This window comes from Phyllostomus hastatus, unplaced genomic scaffold (genome assembly GCF_019186645.2).
Source record: "Phyllostomus hastatus isolate PE091 unplaced genomic scaffold, TTU_PhHast_1.1 phas_contig_244, whole genome shotgun sequence".
NCBI classification, from domain to species: domain Eukaryota; kingdom Metazoa; phylum Chordata; class Mammalia; order Chiroptera; family Phyllostomidae; genus Phyllostomus; species Phyllostomus hastatus.
Window position 1 is genome coordinate 641955 of NW_025333796.1, and position 15095 is coordinate 657049.

The 15095-nt window shown below is 64.9% G+C and overlaps 1 protein-coding gene across 4 annotated transcripts; it reads right to left on the reverse strand.

Annotated features, from left to right (window-relative positions):
- Nucleotides 1-2929: 2929 nt before the first annotated feature.
- WDR86 (WD repeat domain 86) lies at nt 2930-14826 on the reverse strand. 4 transcript variants are annotated; one of them, XM_045837797.1, is made up of 7 exons: nt 14774-14826; nt 13838-14114; nt 9277-9484; nt 7679-8099; nt 6946-7081; nt 3728-3831; nt 2930-3344 (listed from the first exon to the last, which is right to left on the reverse strand). In XM_045837797.1, the coding sequence occupies exons 2-7, from the start codon at nt 13998-14000 to the stop codon at nt 3177-3179; spliced, it is 1200 nt and encodes a 399-aa protein (XP_045693753.1). In that variant the 5' UTR covers nt 14001-14114; nt 14774-14826; the 3' UTR covers nt 2930-3176. The 4 variants fall into 4 exon arrangements, with proteins under 4 accessions (XP_045693753.1, XP_045693756.1, XP_045693755.1 ...); XM_045837800.1 differs by lacking the exon at nt 14774-14826 and adding an exon at nt 14317-14516 and having other exon boundaries at nt 9277-9418; XM_045837799.1 differs by lacking the exon at nt 14774-14826 and adding an exon at nt 14317-14516.
- Between the last annotated feature and the right edge of the window lie 269 nt (nt 14827-15095).

Genomic DNA, 15095 nt, shown 5'->3' on the forward strand with positions numbered 1-15095 from the left:
GGCTGGGTGGGGGGCTGGGCTGGCCGGGCGGCTGGGACTTCCTGGCTCCTCGTTTCCACGACGCTGGGGCTGCCGTCCAGCTGGACGGGCAGGAATCTTTCCTTGTCATTCTTTGAAAGTGGACGATACAGGCGGAAGTAAAAGGTGGAAAATGGATCTGAAAGCTGTCAGCCTCACTTCGCAGTAAGTTTCCTCACACGCCTCAACGGTCCTGAGCGCTGGCAACACCCGGGTGGCCCAGAGTTTCATCTGGGTTTGGGAGTTTCGCTCCCACCGAGCTCTGTGCGGACGCCGCACCACCACTGCCTGCTGCAAGGCGGCGGCTGTGAAAGCAGGGCAGGTGCTGGGGAGAGGAAGGCCAGGCGAGGAGGGGAAGGGGCTGTGCCCTGGCGGCCCGCGGATGAGGGGGCGCCTTGGGGACCACGTCAGACCGTCAGAGTTGGCGCCCGAACTGCAGCTTGTGGCTCACAAGTTACCGTCCTGGGCTCGGGCCCAGGGAGGCCTGGGGCTTCCCAAGTGCTTTTTACACGATCCTGGGAAAGGCCACAGTGGCCGCTTCTGACCTCGGCCCACTTTCCCACACAGAGCCAGTGCACAGGAGCCAGTTCTCGAGCGAGGGACAGTCCTGGGTTTACCCTGTCCCCCTTCGGGCCTTCCCGCCACCGTGAGCTGGGAGGCGGGCTCTGGTCCTGCCTCTGGCCGGGTGTGTGCCGCTGGACAGGCGGTGGCCACGTGCCGCTCTCGCTCTGATGGGCAGGGGAGGGGGCCGAGGGCACTGGTGACGAAGAGGCTGCTGACGCGAACGGGGGGAGCAGACTGGGGAGTCGCAGAGCACTCGGGCCTCGCAGGGGCTCTGCCTGGATGCAGGAGAGAAGAGGACATTCCAGACCTGGGACAAGGGGGTAAGAACAGGCGTAGGCTGCGCCCTGTCCATGGCGTCACGGGGCCATGTGTGCTGCGGGAAGAGAATGGGTTGGGAGGGTCATCGAGTCCAAAGTACAGAGCACCCTGAACGGCGGGTGGGGTCTAGATTTGGGTGGCAGCGTGGCGGGGCCGGCACGGGACTCCCAGCAGGAGGGGCTGCAGGGGTCCGCAGATCGGCCCCTGGGAGGCGGTGGCCGGGGCGTGCCGCGCCCCACCAGACCTGGCGCCCCTCCCCTTTCTTGTGAAATCTGTCTGCTCTTTCTTGGCCCTGGTGACTCTGCCATGTCCTGTCCAGGTGTCCTTTCGGGACTTCCTGTTTTTGTTCCCCCGTCCACCTGAATATATTTGTCAGAGGCAAGAAGATCCCATCAACGGCAATGAAACGGCTTCTGGCTGCCTGGTCTCCGTATGTCCAGCATCTCGCAAAGGCCTCCGCGGTGCCGATTACAAACCGCACCCCCTCCCCGCCCCGCCCCAGGCTGTGCACTGCAAATGCCGAACAGTGGTTTTCCATTCCCCCGCCCCACTCCGGGAGAGGCAGGCTGGGGAAGCGATGCTTCCTGGGGACCCGACTTAGGGTCTGCATGGGGTGGCTGTCCCCAGGCGTGCGTGGCATGCACGCTTATCCTCCGTTGTGTGTGGATGCCGTGGGAAATCTCACATGACGTGGGAGCTGGTGAGGCGGGAATGCAGTCTCAGCCGGCAGTGTCCCCAGCCAGTGGCTTCTCAAGCTGCCGGTCTGCAAAGCAGTCTGAAAAGGCGGGTAAACGTGGGCACAGGTACTCAAGGTGGTGCTCTGCCCGCCCTCCCTGATGTGAACTTCAGCGTCCTGGGGAGCCCCCTCGGGGTGGGCGGTCCCCAGCTAGGAAGTGAGCGCTCCCAGATACGGCATGGGGCCCCCAGGGAACCCCAGACCTCGGCCGTGCGCTTTGAGTCCCGCCCAAAGACTGTGGAGTCAGAGCTGCGGCTTCCGCAGGTTCCTGCCAGCGAGCCTGTTTTCCTGGGGAGGTCCCTGCACCCCCAAGGCTTGGGGGTGTGCACCCCTTCCTACCACACCGGGTGCCGGTGCTGCCCATCAGGCCTGGACCTGGCCACCCAGGGAGCAGGGGAGGCCCCTCCAGCTGTGCGTCCCGCTAATGCAACACGGTCTGCACGGAGACAACGGAGCGCCCACTGCTCTGCATCAGCAGCTGCCTCCGCCCAGGGAGGCTTGTCCTCCGCGCGATGCTGAGTTCTCAAGGGCAGACAGTGTCTACTGCAGCTCCTCCTTCTGCACGCGGGCCCAGCCAGGGCCTGGCACGCGCGGCGCCGTGGATGCATCAAGTATGCACAAGCCAGGAGCGAGAAGAGCGCCCCCTCCTGGTGGTGAGAGGGGCTGCTGGGGGCGGCTCCCCCCGAGCCTCTCCAGAGCCTGAACCCCACTTCCCCCATGAAGCGCCCCCCTGGCTAAGAGTACTCCAGCCACTCCCGTGTCCTTGTCCCGCCTTCACCACGTGGACGGCGGGGCTGGCTCCAGGGCACGTGGCCGGGGATCTACTGCCCCAGACGGAGGGAAACGGCCCTCCCCGATTCATGCAGAAACGGGAGCCCTAAAGCAGGAGCAGCGGGTCCCCGAGGTCACCTCGCAGCTTGGGGAGCCGGCTCCTTGCTCCCCGGCCTCTTCCGCGGCCACTCCCCATAGGAACGACCCTGCAGGGGCCATCGGCCACAGCCCCTCACTTCCCCCACCACGAGGGGCAGGTGCGGGAGGCCCGGTCCCCAGCGCCGTTCCTCTTCCCTCTGAGCGGAAGCTGGCACTCAGTGTGCAGAACACAAGAACCTCCAGAGCACTTTTAAGGGCGTTTATTTCGGCTCTTTACCAGCGTCCTCGGGAAAAATCACTTGCAAAAATAATAATCTGCGGCTCAGTGGCTTTTTGGGAAGAAACGTCCGTTTCCTCTCAGCAGGAAAAGCTTCCCGGGACCTCAGGCACTTGGAGCTCGAGACCCTGGAGGGTCCCGGGTGGGCCGTGATGCGGGGCCCCGGAGTGAAGGGGGTGGGACCAGCGGGTCCCCTGGGGGGGGCTCGAGCAGTCTCTTTCCGTGGGCCGGCTCGCAGGGGACGGGGGAGCCTCGAACGTCCACGGAAACGAAGAGAAAGGGAAAACCGCCGCGCGCGGAGAACTGGGCCGTCTCCTCCGCTCCGGCCGCCAGGGGGCGGGCGCGCTCACTCCGTGGGTCCCCAGCTGGGGCCGTGGGCGGCCGTGGGCGGGCTCAGGCCGGCTGCAGGGGGCCGGTGGCGCAGCCCACCTTGTTGCTGAAGAGGCGCGAGAGGCTGCGCTGGGGCCCCGGGCGCGGCGGCGGGGCGCGGGGGAGCCCGCGCACGTCCCAGAGGCGCAGCGCGCCGTCGTGCGAGGCCGTGTACAGCACCTGGCCGTGCACCTGCGGGCGGGCGGGCGAGCGCGGGGCGTGGGGCGGGCGCTGAGGGGCGGCCCGCTGCCACCCCCCACCCCCGGCCTCAGTGCGTCACAGCAGCGATCCCCGCGGCTGCGCCGTCAGCCACTCACAGACCCTGCCCTACAGCAGCCACCGCAGGCCCAGGCAGGGGCGCGACGCTCAGCCACTACCACCGCCGAAGGATGGGGACGGGTCAGCCCAGGGGACCTCGGCCTCGGGGAGGACGGTCTGCCCGTGGCGTGCTGGGGGCGTGGGGACGTGCTCCCTTTCCCTTCCCCGCCCTCCAGGGCAGGCGGGCGCAGGCGGCCGCGCCCCGGCTCAGCCTTCAAGCCGCGGGGCCCGGGGGGCAGCCGGCAGGGAACACCCACCTGGATGCAGTTGATGATGAAGGCGTGGCCGCGGAACACCCTCTGCAGCGCTCCGGACTCGGCGTCGAAGGCGCGCGCGCGGGCGTCCCCGCTGCCCGTGAACACTGTGGACACACGCGCCGCTGGGCCGCCTGCCCGCTCGCCCTCTGCGTCTCCCGGACGCCGCGGGGCGGGGGCGGGGCGGGGCGGGGGCGGGGCGGGCAGGCCGAACCACCTGGACGGGCTCCGGGGCCCATCCGCCCCGCCTCACGAGGATGTCCTAAGGCTCAAGTGAGGGATAGAGGCAGCCCCTTGGAAGCAAGGAGGCGGCACCTTCACTGTCTCAGTACAGTCCCGAGTGGAGTCGGGGTGACCGCTGCGGCTCTGGAAGGGCCCTCTGCGGTCTGCGCACCGTGGCTGCCGAACCTTCTTCCTGCACTGCCCTTCCGGGGCCCCCACCCTCCTGAGCCCCCCCTGGGCCCAGGCTCCCACGCAGGCCCTTTGGTGGAATCCGTCGGGGGAAACTTGGTTTCTCCCCGCAGCTCTGAAGCCCCCGCCTCAGGGGGGCCACCCCTCCCCCACCATCTCAGCGGCCTGCTGGGGCCCAGGACAGGCCGGAAGCGCTCCCCCGCTCCCCTCCAAGTAACGAACCCGGCCCTCCCAGCAGAGCCCAGACCCTCGGGGGCGCTGAGCCCCTGCCCAACCTCTTGCAGGTTTCCTTGGAGAACTCCGCGGAGGCTCTCCAAGCCCACTGCCATTGGAATCACCTGCTTCGCGCGTGAAGACGCAGGCTGCTGGGCCCACCTGAGTTTCTGATTTAGGCGGGCTGGGCGGGCCCGGTAACCTGCAGTTCTAGCCGGTTCCTGGCGATGCTGACACTGCCAGTCAGGGTCCACGTTGCGAACACGGACCCTCTGGTCCCTTAGCGTCTGGCCCAGGTGGTCCCATAAGCCAGCCCCAGGATTTTAGTGCCACTAGCTCATCTGGCAGGACACTCCAGGACGTGGAGAGAGACAGGACCGAAGGACCCCCACACAGGCGTGCTGGCGAGCCCTCCGGAGGAGGTGCCCACGGGGCAGAGCTGTCCAGCCCGAGGGCAAAGACGCTGGGCGACGGACCCCGAAATTCCCAGCAGCCGCTGGCCGAGGGCCTCTCGTGTGGGTGTTGACTCCCAGCCCCGCTCTGCCCCGCCCCTCACGGGAACACACTCGGGGGAAGACCCCGGAGCTGCAGCAAGAGGCACCTGTGAACGTGGTGCCCGCAGCATCGGCTGCGCCCACCCTGCGGCCTGCACAGCCACAGCAGGCACCCCCTTCCTGTGTCACCTGCCTACTCCCAGCCTTTCTACGAAAGTCACGGGCGCCTGTGGCCCCTCCCAGCAACTCAGCCCGCCTGCTGGGCCTCGCGTGGGTGGGGGCAGGGTCAGGAGTCAAGTCTGATCATCCTGCAGCCTGGGGCCAGGGCCAAGGCCAAGGACCAGGTATCCGGACAAGGAGCCACAGACAGGGTCCCTGGGATCCCATACAGCGGCAGCTTCCGTCCCAGCTGCTGCCAAGGGGAGGCGCTCTAGGCGACGTTCTTTTCCCAGGAGAGGTCCCCCACCCGGGAGCAGAGCCAGAATCGCACGTACAGGTTTGGACACGGGAGGAAGAGAAACATAACTGGCCCGTGTCAGACACCTGAGTCTCGAGGGCGTCTCGGGCTCTATTTTCAGAGCCGTCTCCACCTCGCACCTCTGCTGTGAAGTCAGCCTGAGTTTTCCACCCCGACTCGTCCCGCACCCCAGCCTGCCCCCTCACTCCAGTGCTGTGGGGTGGGGGGGTGACTCTCGGGGTCAGCGCCTCTGGGGCTAGCTTCCTGCTGTGTGTGTGTGTGTGTGCGCAAAGAGGGGGCTGATGGCAAAATGTAACACTGGGGATCACTTGGGGAGAGATGCTCGGGAATCTGGGGGACCCCTGCCGCATAGCTGTGGTGAGGTTTGGGGGGCCGCTTCCCGGGAACAGTGGGTGTCTTCTGGGCGCGTCTGGGGTGGAAACACACGGCAAGCCGGTGGGACAGAGCTGGCCAGGCCCAGACGCGTGACCGTTTTCGACCTGCGGCACCAACAGCTTCTTGCCCACCCACCCAGTGAGCCACCCCGCCCTTCTTGCTTCACAAGACGCCCCTGGCTAATCCCGTGAGCTGGGTCCCTGGGCGAGAGACTGTATTATTCAGCCTTGCCCACAGGCGGCGGTCCACGAGACGTATGCAAAAGTCTTGGGGTGGTTGCCCTGAGTGGTGTGGCTCAGCGCACTGGGCGTGGCTCATCCCGCAAAGCACAAAGTCACCGGTTCGATTCTCAGTCAGGGCACATGCCTGGGTTGTGGGCAAGGCTCTCAGCTGGGGCGTGCGAGAGGCAACCGATCCATGTTCACACATAGGTGTTTCTCTTCCTCTCTTTTCCCCTCCCTTACCCTTTCTCTGAAAATAAATAAATTAAACAAAAAAAAGTCCTTGGGTAGGGCTTCCAGGAAAGAGATTTAAAGGGGCCTAATCAACTAAGAGACACATCCTTTTGCCCTTCCCTCTTCTTCCTGCCTGCCGAAAACATGATGAGATGGCTGGAGCTCCAGCAGCTATCTTGAACCATGAGGCCCCCCTTAAAGACGGAAGATCTGTGCCAAGGGTCATGAAGCGAAGTGACAGAAGGAATCTGGGTGCCTGATAACTGACAGCTCCTAAAATTCTTCTATCTGAGAGAGAAATAAACCACTACCTCGTGTAACCCGCTGCTGTCCGGGTTTGCCCTTCTCTGTGGTCAAGCCTAAATGCCAAGTGCAGCCAAACCCATGTAGCCCTGAAGCCTGGCTCAGCCCTCAAGCCTGGCTCAGTCTCACTCTGAGAATTAGCATGTATCCTTGAGACATACTCTTGACCCCAGGACCTCTGAACTTTCAGGTCCGGGCATGTTCTTGTGGGGTAAAGTTAGGAGTTCCCGCACCCTTACTCGGGCCTTCGTTGGAGATAACGCTTTAGACAAGCGTGCACTGGAGGTGGCCCGGCCGCCGCTGCCTTGGGCGCGGACTGTCCTGAACGGCAGCTGAGGCTCAAGGAGGGAACCTCCGGGAGAAGTGGAGACGCGGAGAGGCCCTGAGCAGGGAGGGCCTGGCGGGAGGGGAGGAGTGGCAGGGGCAGGCAGTAACCAGGCAGGCGTGGCAGGCTGGGGTGGTGAGGGGAGGGTCGGGGGCAGAGCCACTTACAGGTGCCCGCGTGGTACTTGAGGGCGCTCACGCTGTGTCTGTGGGCTGCGAACGTGCGCACACGCTCTCCTGTGTCCACCAGCCAGCACTTGACGGTCCTGTCCGCGCTGCCCGAGTACACGTGCCGGTTCACGAGCTGCGGAGGAGGTTACGGGGGTGCAGCTGGGCCCCACTGGGCGGCTCCGAGGCCCCGCCCAGCCTCTGAGCGCCAGGGGCGGGGCACGCGCTGGTCTCCGCGGAGAAGGGGGAGGAGCCAGAAATGCCCCTGCCCTTGCCTGCCCAACCCGGCCCCCAGGTGTCGCTGCTCCCCCTGCTCCGCGGGACCTGTGGGGTCAGGCAGGCAGGCAGACTGTCAGGCAGGCCTGGCTTTCCATCACCACCAGGACTTTGCCCTTGGCCAAGTCACGGACCCTGCTCCTCGGCAGCTTCACCGTAAATAAGGACCGCGTGGGGTCCTCCTCGTGGGGCCACAGATACGACACGGATGGTGCTGGGCCCGGTAGGAGCGAGGGCCACCAGGGTCCACGGGCTTAGTGCCTACTACCGCCAGGTGTCACTTAGGTGACCCCTGCCCAAGCCGGTAGGACCGGTGACCTCCTCAACAGAGGAAATGTGGGTGCGGACGGCAGCCTTTTGAGGACTCAGGCAGCCGGACTCTGGGGCAGGGCAGCAGCGGGCACCCGGGGCCCCCGGCAGAGGGGGGCGGGGGGCTGACAGGGCCGGCCGCGCTCACCTCCAGACAGATGACGGAGCCCCGGTGCTCTCGGAACACCCGCAGCTGCGCCCCGCTCAGGATGTCCCAGGCGCGGACGGTGGCGTCCGTGCTGCCCGTGAAGGCCATGTGGCTGGGCGTGTCCAGCACGAGGCACAGCACCGCCCCCGTGTGGCCGCGCAGCGTCTGGTGGCAGCAGCCGCTGGCCACCTGCCACACCTTGGCCGTGCCGTCCGTGCTGCCGGTCACCAGCAGGCCCCCGGCCCCGGCCTCCTCCTCGAAGGGAGCCCCGGGGAGGTCCCAGGGCGCGGAGTAGGCCAGGGTCAGCACGCAGTTGCGGTGGCCCCGGAACTCCCGGGCCACCTGCCCCTTGTCCACGCTCCAGGCGCGAGCTGTCCGGTCGTAGGAGCTGCTGAAGAGCTGGTTGTTGGCGACGAGGATCCTGGGGGCGGGAGAGAAAGGCCAGGGCTCAGGCCTGCAGGTGGCCCGGTGGGCTGTCCCAGGGTCCCTGTGGCTGGTGTCTTCCGTGGCCAGTGAGCCCAGGCAATGGGAAGCAAGGGGTGCTCCCAGAGAAAACCACGGGCTGCAGTGTCCCGGGCCCTGTTTCGGGGGGACAGGGAGAGGGCAGGACAGCACCCCTGGAAATGGCAGGGGCCCCAGCAGAGGCCACTGCCCACAGAACGAAGCCCAGCCTAAAGGCGTCCTCGGTCACTTCCACCCACAGCACCGCCCGCCCCTGTGTGGGCGCCTCCGGGGCCAGAGGTCAGCTGCCTCTGCACTGAGGCCGGAAGAGACCCCTCTCTCCACCCGGCGGCCACACTCCCCGCCCGGGTCCAGCTCAAGGCACCTCTTCGCTAGGATGCCTCCCCGAATCCCCACCGTGTGCTGAGCCTGTGGTCCACCCCGACCTCCCCCTCCGATCCCTCCCAACACACGGCCCGCGGCAGCTGCTCCACAGTTACACAGAGTTATGCAGAATATCTGAAAATACCCTGGGCTCCCCTGGGGCCGCATCACTCAGTGGGTTAGAGCGCCATCCCCATACACCAAAGTTGTGGGTTCGATCCCCAGTCAGGGCCCACATAGGAAGCAACCAATGAACACATGGAAAAGTGGAACCACAAATTGATGCTTCTTTCTCTCTTCTCTAAAATGAATACATGTAAATTGAAATAAAACAAAACTACTCTGGGTTTCACGTTCAGAGCCACCCCCGCTGGCTCCTCCCCCAAGCCCCTGGTCCACCATCAGGCACCAACGAAGCCATTTTCTCTGGAATCGGGTGTCATCCCGTGAGCTGTGGCCTCTGACGCCCTTCCTTGTGCCCAGCAGGGGGCAGCGGTGCAGCCAGGTCGGTGTGTGGGTGGTGCCTCCCTTCCCTACCTCCGCCTCCGCGGCCCCCACCTGCAGCCCTGGGCAGGTAGCACCTGTCACACCTGGGGACACTTCCGTCCTGAGCCTTCCACTGCTACGTGCCCTCAGTGGCCGACCCACGAGAGCACAGGGGGGCTTCCCCGGAGGAGCTGCGACCCCCCAGGGCAGAGGCCCCAGGCCTGCCTCTCTGTCCCCTGGGGCCCAGCCTCGCTGCCTGGCCGCCCGGGGCCCCCGGCCGGGCTCACCTGTTCACGCTGGATGTGTGCCCTCGGAACACCTGCAGGCAGCGCCCGGTCAGCACGTCCCACTTCCTGATGGTGCGGTCAGCGCTGCACGTGAAGGCCGCCTCGTTCTCCAGCTGGCAGAAGGTCACGTAGCTCTCGTGTCCTGCGGACGGCGCCAGGCGTGAGCCCGGGGGGCACGCCCGCTTGCGCTTTAATCCTGGGGCAAATGCTTGAGACGGCAAAGAAGGGAAGAAAGGCCGGGGCAGGCGCGTTCCAGACAAGTCCGGAGTTGACTAGCCCTTTGAAATGAGCAGCTAATTCTGGGAGGGTCTGTGGGGTGCCCGGAGCAACTCAGGGGGCACTCACCCTGCCCCCAAACCTTTTTTTTATGACCGCCCAAGGACATGAGGACATTCTTCCATTGCTTTTTGAGAGACAGGAAGGAAGAGAGAGAAACATCGATGAGAGAGAGAAGCATCAAATTGGCTGCTTCCCTTATGCGTCTGGACCGGGGATCGAACCCACAACCTAGGCATGTGCCCTGACTGGGAATCAAACCCAAAACCTTTCAGTTATGGGATGATGCTCCAACCACCTGACCCACACAGGCCAGGGCCTCCCCTGAATTCTTTTGTTCCCTCCTCTTCATCATAGCCTTTCAGCCTTCTTCAGACTTTTCAGCTATTGGTATTCACTCAGTCATTCAACAAACCCAACGTTACAGAGGCAGGAAGTATAGAGGCCAAGGGCCTAGTCCTCAGAGCCCAAAGCCTGGGCTGGGCTCCCTGAGCTGCTGCTGACTGCCCACTGGCAAGTCAGCTGTCTCCCCTCTCTGTGCCTCAGTTTCCTAGTCTGACACAGGGAGAGCAACAACGCCCATCTAGTAGGGCTGGTGTGCAGACCGAGCAAATGCTGGGTGTTAGTGGTGCTCACACTGGGGGAGAAACACGGGGGCAGGCAGAAGATCAAGTCCCAGTTCCTGGCCCCTCGGAATGTTACACTGTTGGAAAAAGACACATGGCAGATGTCATTAAGTGAAGGATTCTGTGATGGGGTGATTATCCTGGGTTATCGGGGGGCGGGCCTCAGTGCAACCACAGTGAAATAAGGAGGCAGAGAGAGGGCACCGTGAAGGCAGAGCGGAGAGAGACCTGAGGGTGCTGGCCCCGAAGAGTGGGGTGATGCGGCCACAAGCCAAGGCGTGCTGACCCACCGCGTTCTCCCCGCCAGGTTTCAGAGGAGCGCAGCCCTGCCAACCTGCTGCTTTCCACCCAGGGCCACTGACTCCGGAGTCCCGGCCCCCAGCACTGTGCAAGAATGAGCTTCTGTTGTTCCAAGGCACCCAGTGAGATCACTGGCCATGGCAGCCGCAGGGAACGGCGCAGACGCGGAGAGGAGGTGGCCGTGCTCCCTGCTGTCAGAGCGGGCGGCCCGCCCAGCAGAGACAGTCAGTCTCAGGCCTGGCACGTGCAGGGCAGAGGGGGGACGGGCCCCGTGGCACTGTGTGGGGAGGAGAAGGGCACCTGGGAGAGGACCCCGCACTCCCCAAGGCCTAAGTTCAGGGGTTTGGCAGCAATGGTGGACGAGGTAGGGACACAGCAAAGATGGACCTCTGGGACAGAGGGAGGGCCGCGCAGAGCCTGGGGTCTCAGCCTAGTGCACTGGTCATCCCCCTTATCTACCCAGTTCTCAGGTCTTTTAAAGATCTCCCTTGTGCCCTGGCTGGTGTGGCTCAGTGGACTGAGCACTGGCCTGCGAACCAAAGGGTCGCCGGTTTGATTCCCAGCCAGGGCACATGCCTGGGTTGTGGGCCAGGTCCCCAGTAGAGGGTGCGCTAGAGGCAACCACACATTGATGTTTCTCTCCCTCTCTTCCTCCCTCCCTTCCCCTCTCTCTAAAACTAAATAAAATCTTTAAAATTAAAAAAAAAAACCACATTGCCCTATTTGTGGAATTGGAATTGGGACCCGTGTTGTTAAGCTGCCCCTGCCCAGGAGACCACGGTCCCCGTCGGGGCCTGTCCTTCCAGCAGAGATGCTTCCAGCTCGGGGGACTGAGGCTGAGTCTCTCTGAGGGGCGTTCAGGCACCAGAAGGTGAACCTTTCCTTTTCACAGGTGAGAAGACTGAGGGATTCAAATACCCACACGTTTGGGAGACGTCTTTACTGTATTAACAATTTTGATCGAATTTTAAAATTTCACGGAGATGTCCAGGATCACCAGGCAGGTGGGGGTTTGGAATCTCCTGGGCCGTTTCGGGCTAACTCATGCTTTTGGTGGGGGTGGAGCGGGGGGCTGAGTTTAAGCTTAGCGACTCTCAGAAGAATCCAACTTCCTGACTTCTAAGAAACAGAACTTACTTAAAATTGAGAGAGAAATGGTTTTCAGTCTTCTTGGGGAGCCTGTACCAGGCCTCTGAGAAAACAACATTTGCGCGAATTAAATAAACACTCCGAGAAACTGGAGATTGTGTTTCCCTTAAAAACCACGTCAGTGTGAGAGTCCAGGGCAAAGTGTGTTTGGCAGGACACAGCTCAGCTCCTTGCCAGCCCTCAGAGATGATCGACTGTGTTAGGATCACCAACAAACTCTCCCTGAGACCTCCCTAACCTCCCTGCGGATAGGAGGGCGCAGCACCGTGGGGGGCTGGCTGGCAGGCAGCCCCGAAGGCGGGGAGGTGCCACCCCACCGGCCCCGCGCAGCCTCACGGCCCCAGTCCTCCAGGGACCCAGGGCGGGCTGAGACCCAGGCCCCCCAGACAGTCCGCGTGTGGGGAGTCATCCCCACTCAGGCTGCTTCCTCCCATCTCACAGGAAGTGCCAAGCGCCCGTGGGAATCAGGCCAAGAAAAACCCGGAGAAGCGAGAGTTACCCGAGGGCACCTGCAGCCACTGCGCCGCGGGTGCCGCAGACTGAGGCACGGCGCTGCTTTCAAGACCCGTGAAAGTAAAATATATATATATAAACATTGATGGCAAATCAGCAACCATATAACCCCTAAACAAAGACTTGAGAGGTGATAATAAAAATAAGTTTTTCCATGTGAAAAAAAATAAACAACAAAAAAACCCTCATCTTTTAAGCAGGGCCAGGCTGACCCTCTGCCCTGTCGGGGACCTGGCCCTGAGCTGGCCGGGGCCCCAGCAGCGGTCCGTGCTCCCCTCTCTCCCCCGCAGCGTGGACAGCCCCTTCTTCCAAGCGCCAAGCACCCACCCGGAATCTGAACACACAAGCCAAGTGAGGCCTGGCTCCGAGCCCCTCCCGAGAGGGGCCCTGCGGCTGAAGAGTGCGCCCTTAACCCCTGACCCTGATCTACCGACCAGAGACAGGGCTCCAGGGCCCTGAGGCCCAGAACCGAGGCGCAAGGCCCAGTCCCGGGGGCGGATGAGGGAGGGTGAAGGGGAGGGACGGCGTCGGGGAGGCAGGGCCCGTCCGGTCTCCAGGGACCACAGCGCCTTGGCAGCGAGCTGTTGGGTTTGTGCGGAATAAGCAAAAAAGCCAAACTCAAAATATTTTCGAAGGGATGAAGAGCGCAGATAAGATGCAGTTACTGCGTTCCCAAGAACATGCAGAGGCTCGCGGGCTCCTGCCACGGTCGCGAGGGCCCTCCTTACACCCTTGCGCTGACCGGCTGCCAGCTGCAAGTCGAAGTGCCCCTCCGCGTCCGGGAGGGGCTCGGGGCTCGGGGTCCCGGGGGGCAGCGGCAGGTGAGCTGGAACACACCCTCGACTCCGCATGAGAAGTGGCGCCCCCTGCCCTGCCCCCCCCCCCAGTCTTTCATTCTTTTCGGTCGGTCCCTGCAGCTGCGTCTTCTCCGGCCGCCCTCTGCGGCCGCTCCCGCCCCCTCTGCCCACAGGGTTCAGACCGCGGGGGCCCTGGCCCCAGGACTTGACGGGACGGGTCTGGGAGCCCGGGGGAGAAACGGATCCACCTCCCATGCGGAAGTGCACACGCAGAGACCGACGTGTATTTGTAAAATCGTTATGAAACTCCTGCTAATTTCGTCCGGTTTCTGAACGTGCCAAACTGCAGATGGGACGAGGCAGCGGAGAGCAGGGCAGGGCGGTCGGATGCGAGAGAGGGTTCAAGCCTCAGCTCCAGCCGCGCCAGCTGTTCCTCAACCCCGTGCCTCCGTTTCCCTGTCTGCACGAGTGGGACAAGAGGAGTGTGAGGGCTGCCCGCTGCAGTGCTCGGAACCCACGGCCCTGACGGCCCGAGAGCGAGGTGTCCAGCCCGAGAGAGGTGACCTGGCCAGTGACAGGCCTGCCCTGGCGCTGCGCACCTGAGGGCGCACAGGTGCGATTTCTCGCTTGTTGAAACTGTTTTAACGGAAACGACTGCACGCAGCGGGCTGAGCTGTGACATTGGCCCCGCAGAGGGCGCCCCTCGGCCCAATGACCAGGATCGCAGCTCGCCCTGAGCCCCCACCCCGCGCGCCCCCGGCTGGTCGGACGCCGGGCTCGGGTGGCGCGCTTCCCCGAGCGCCCCGGGGGAGGTGGGGGCTGGACTCCCGGAAAGGGGCCTGGGGGCGGCGAGCAGCCGGAAGGGCCGAGGCGGAGGGGCGGGAGGCGCGGCGCGCGTACCTTGCAGGAGGGCGCAGCACCGGCCGTCCGCGGTGCTCCAGAGCCGGGCCGTGCCGTCCTCGCTGCCCGTCAGCAGGCGCTGCCCGTCGGGGCTCAGGCTCAGCCAGTTGATACCCCCGCGGTGCTCGGCGCAGACCCTCAGCGCCGACCCGCCGCCCCCCATCCCGCCGTCGGGCGGCGAGGAGGAAGCCGCGTCCGCTAGGGAGGGCAGTCCGGGCACCCGCGCCCCCTGCGGCTTCGGCTCGCGGTCATCGCGGGGGGCCGGGGCCCCGGGCTCCTGCGGAGGGCACGGGGTGCGGCAGCGTGAGGTGGGGGACCCTCACTCCAGCGCCGCCCACTCGGCAGCCCAGTCCACGGACCCAGCGGGCGCTGCGTGGGCGGCCCACTTGGGACCTCCGTTCCTCCTATGGGGCAGTCCCAGCCCCACAGGCGCGGAGCGCCGCCCTTCCTCACGCTACCTCGGAAGACGCGCACCCCACCTGAAGGGGCCCCCCTCCGGCCCGGGCGAGCGGGGAAGAGGCGATTCGGAGTGCGTCGGGGAGCCCGGATCTCTTCGCGGGGCGCCGGCAGTGAGGCGAGCACGGGAAGACGGGCGCCCCAAGCCCCGCGTGCCCTACCCGGCCAGCTCCGCGCGCTCGGGCCGGCGGAGTGCCGAACAATACCGCCCAGCCTGGCTCCTCCTCAGAGACCACCCCCCAACCTGTCCCCTCCCACTTCTCGGGCCTGCGCTCCAGACCCCACCCCCTGCCCGGGTCCCTGGGGACCCACCGCGGCCCACGCACCCGGCGCCCAAGGGGATGCCTCCACGTGAGACCCTCCGGGCTGTCCCGGCTGCGCCTTTAGGCTCCCGGGACGGGGGAGGAGGGGGAGGGAGAGTCGGGGCTGCGGAGGCCCGCGCGCCCGTAGCTCTTCGGGGCGGAGGCTGCGCGCTTCTACCTGGCAAGTTTGCTTCCTCCAGGCTGCCAGCCCTGAGGACCCTACCCGAGAGACTCTCGGGGGGTTTGGGGGCGGTCCCCTTTTGGAGAGTTCCCCAGACCGCCCTGGCTGGGAAATCACGCGCACCCCAATTCTAAAGAAGTCCCGCGGGGAGGACCGGTGGCCAGGACCGGTTGCTGGTCCCGGGTGGAGGGGGCGGTGGCGCTCGCACGCTGCGGAGGTCACGGTCCCTCCCTGCGCCCCGCCCACCTCTCCGGCCTCTTTCGGCGGCCACCCCCCCGCTGCCCGCCCCACCCCACCCCACCCCACCGCCGCGCCCACT

Excerpts from the sequence above, each read along its gene's own strand:
- WDR86 (XM_045837797.1), bottom strand. The coding sequence starts at position 14,000 with ATGGGGGGCGGCGGGTCGGCGCTGAGGGTCTGCGCCGAGCACCGCGGG. Across the intron at positions 3,832-6,945 it reads CAAGTACCACGCGGGCACCT|TGTTCACGGGCAGCGGGGAC; the intron begins GTAAGTGGCTCT and ends GTGTGTCCACAG. Across the intron at positions 3,345-3,727 it reads TCATCATCAACTGCATCCAG|GTGCACGGCCAGGTGCTGTA; the intron begins GTGGGTGTTCCC and ends GCCCGCCCGCAG.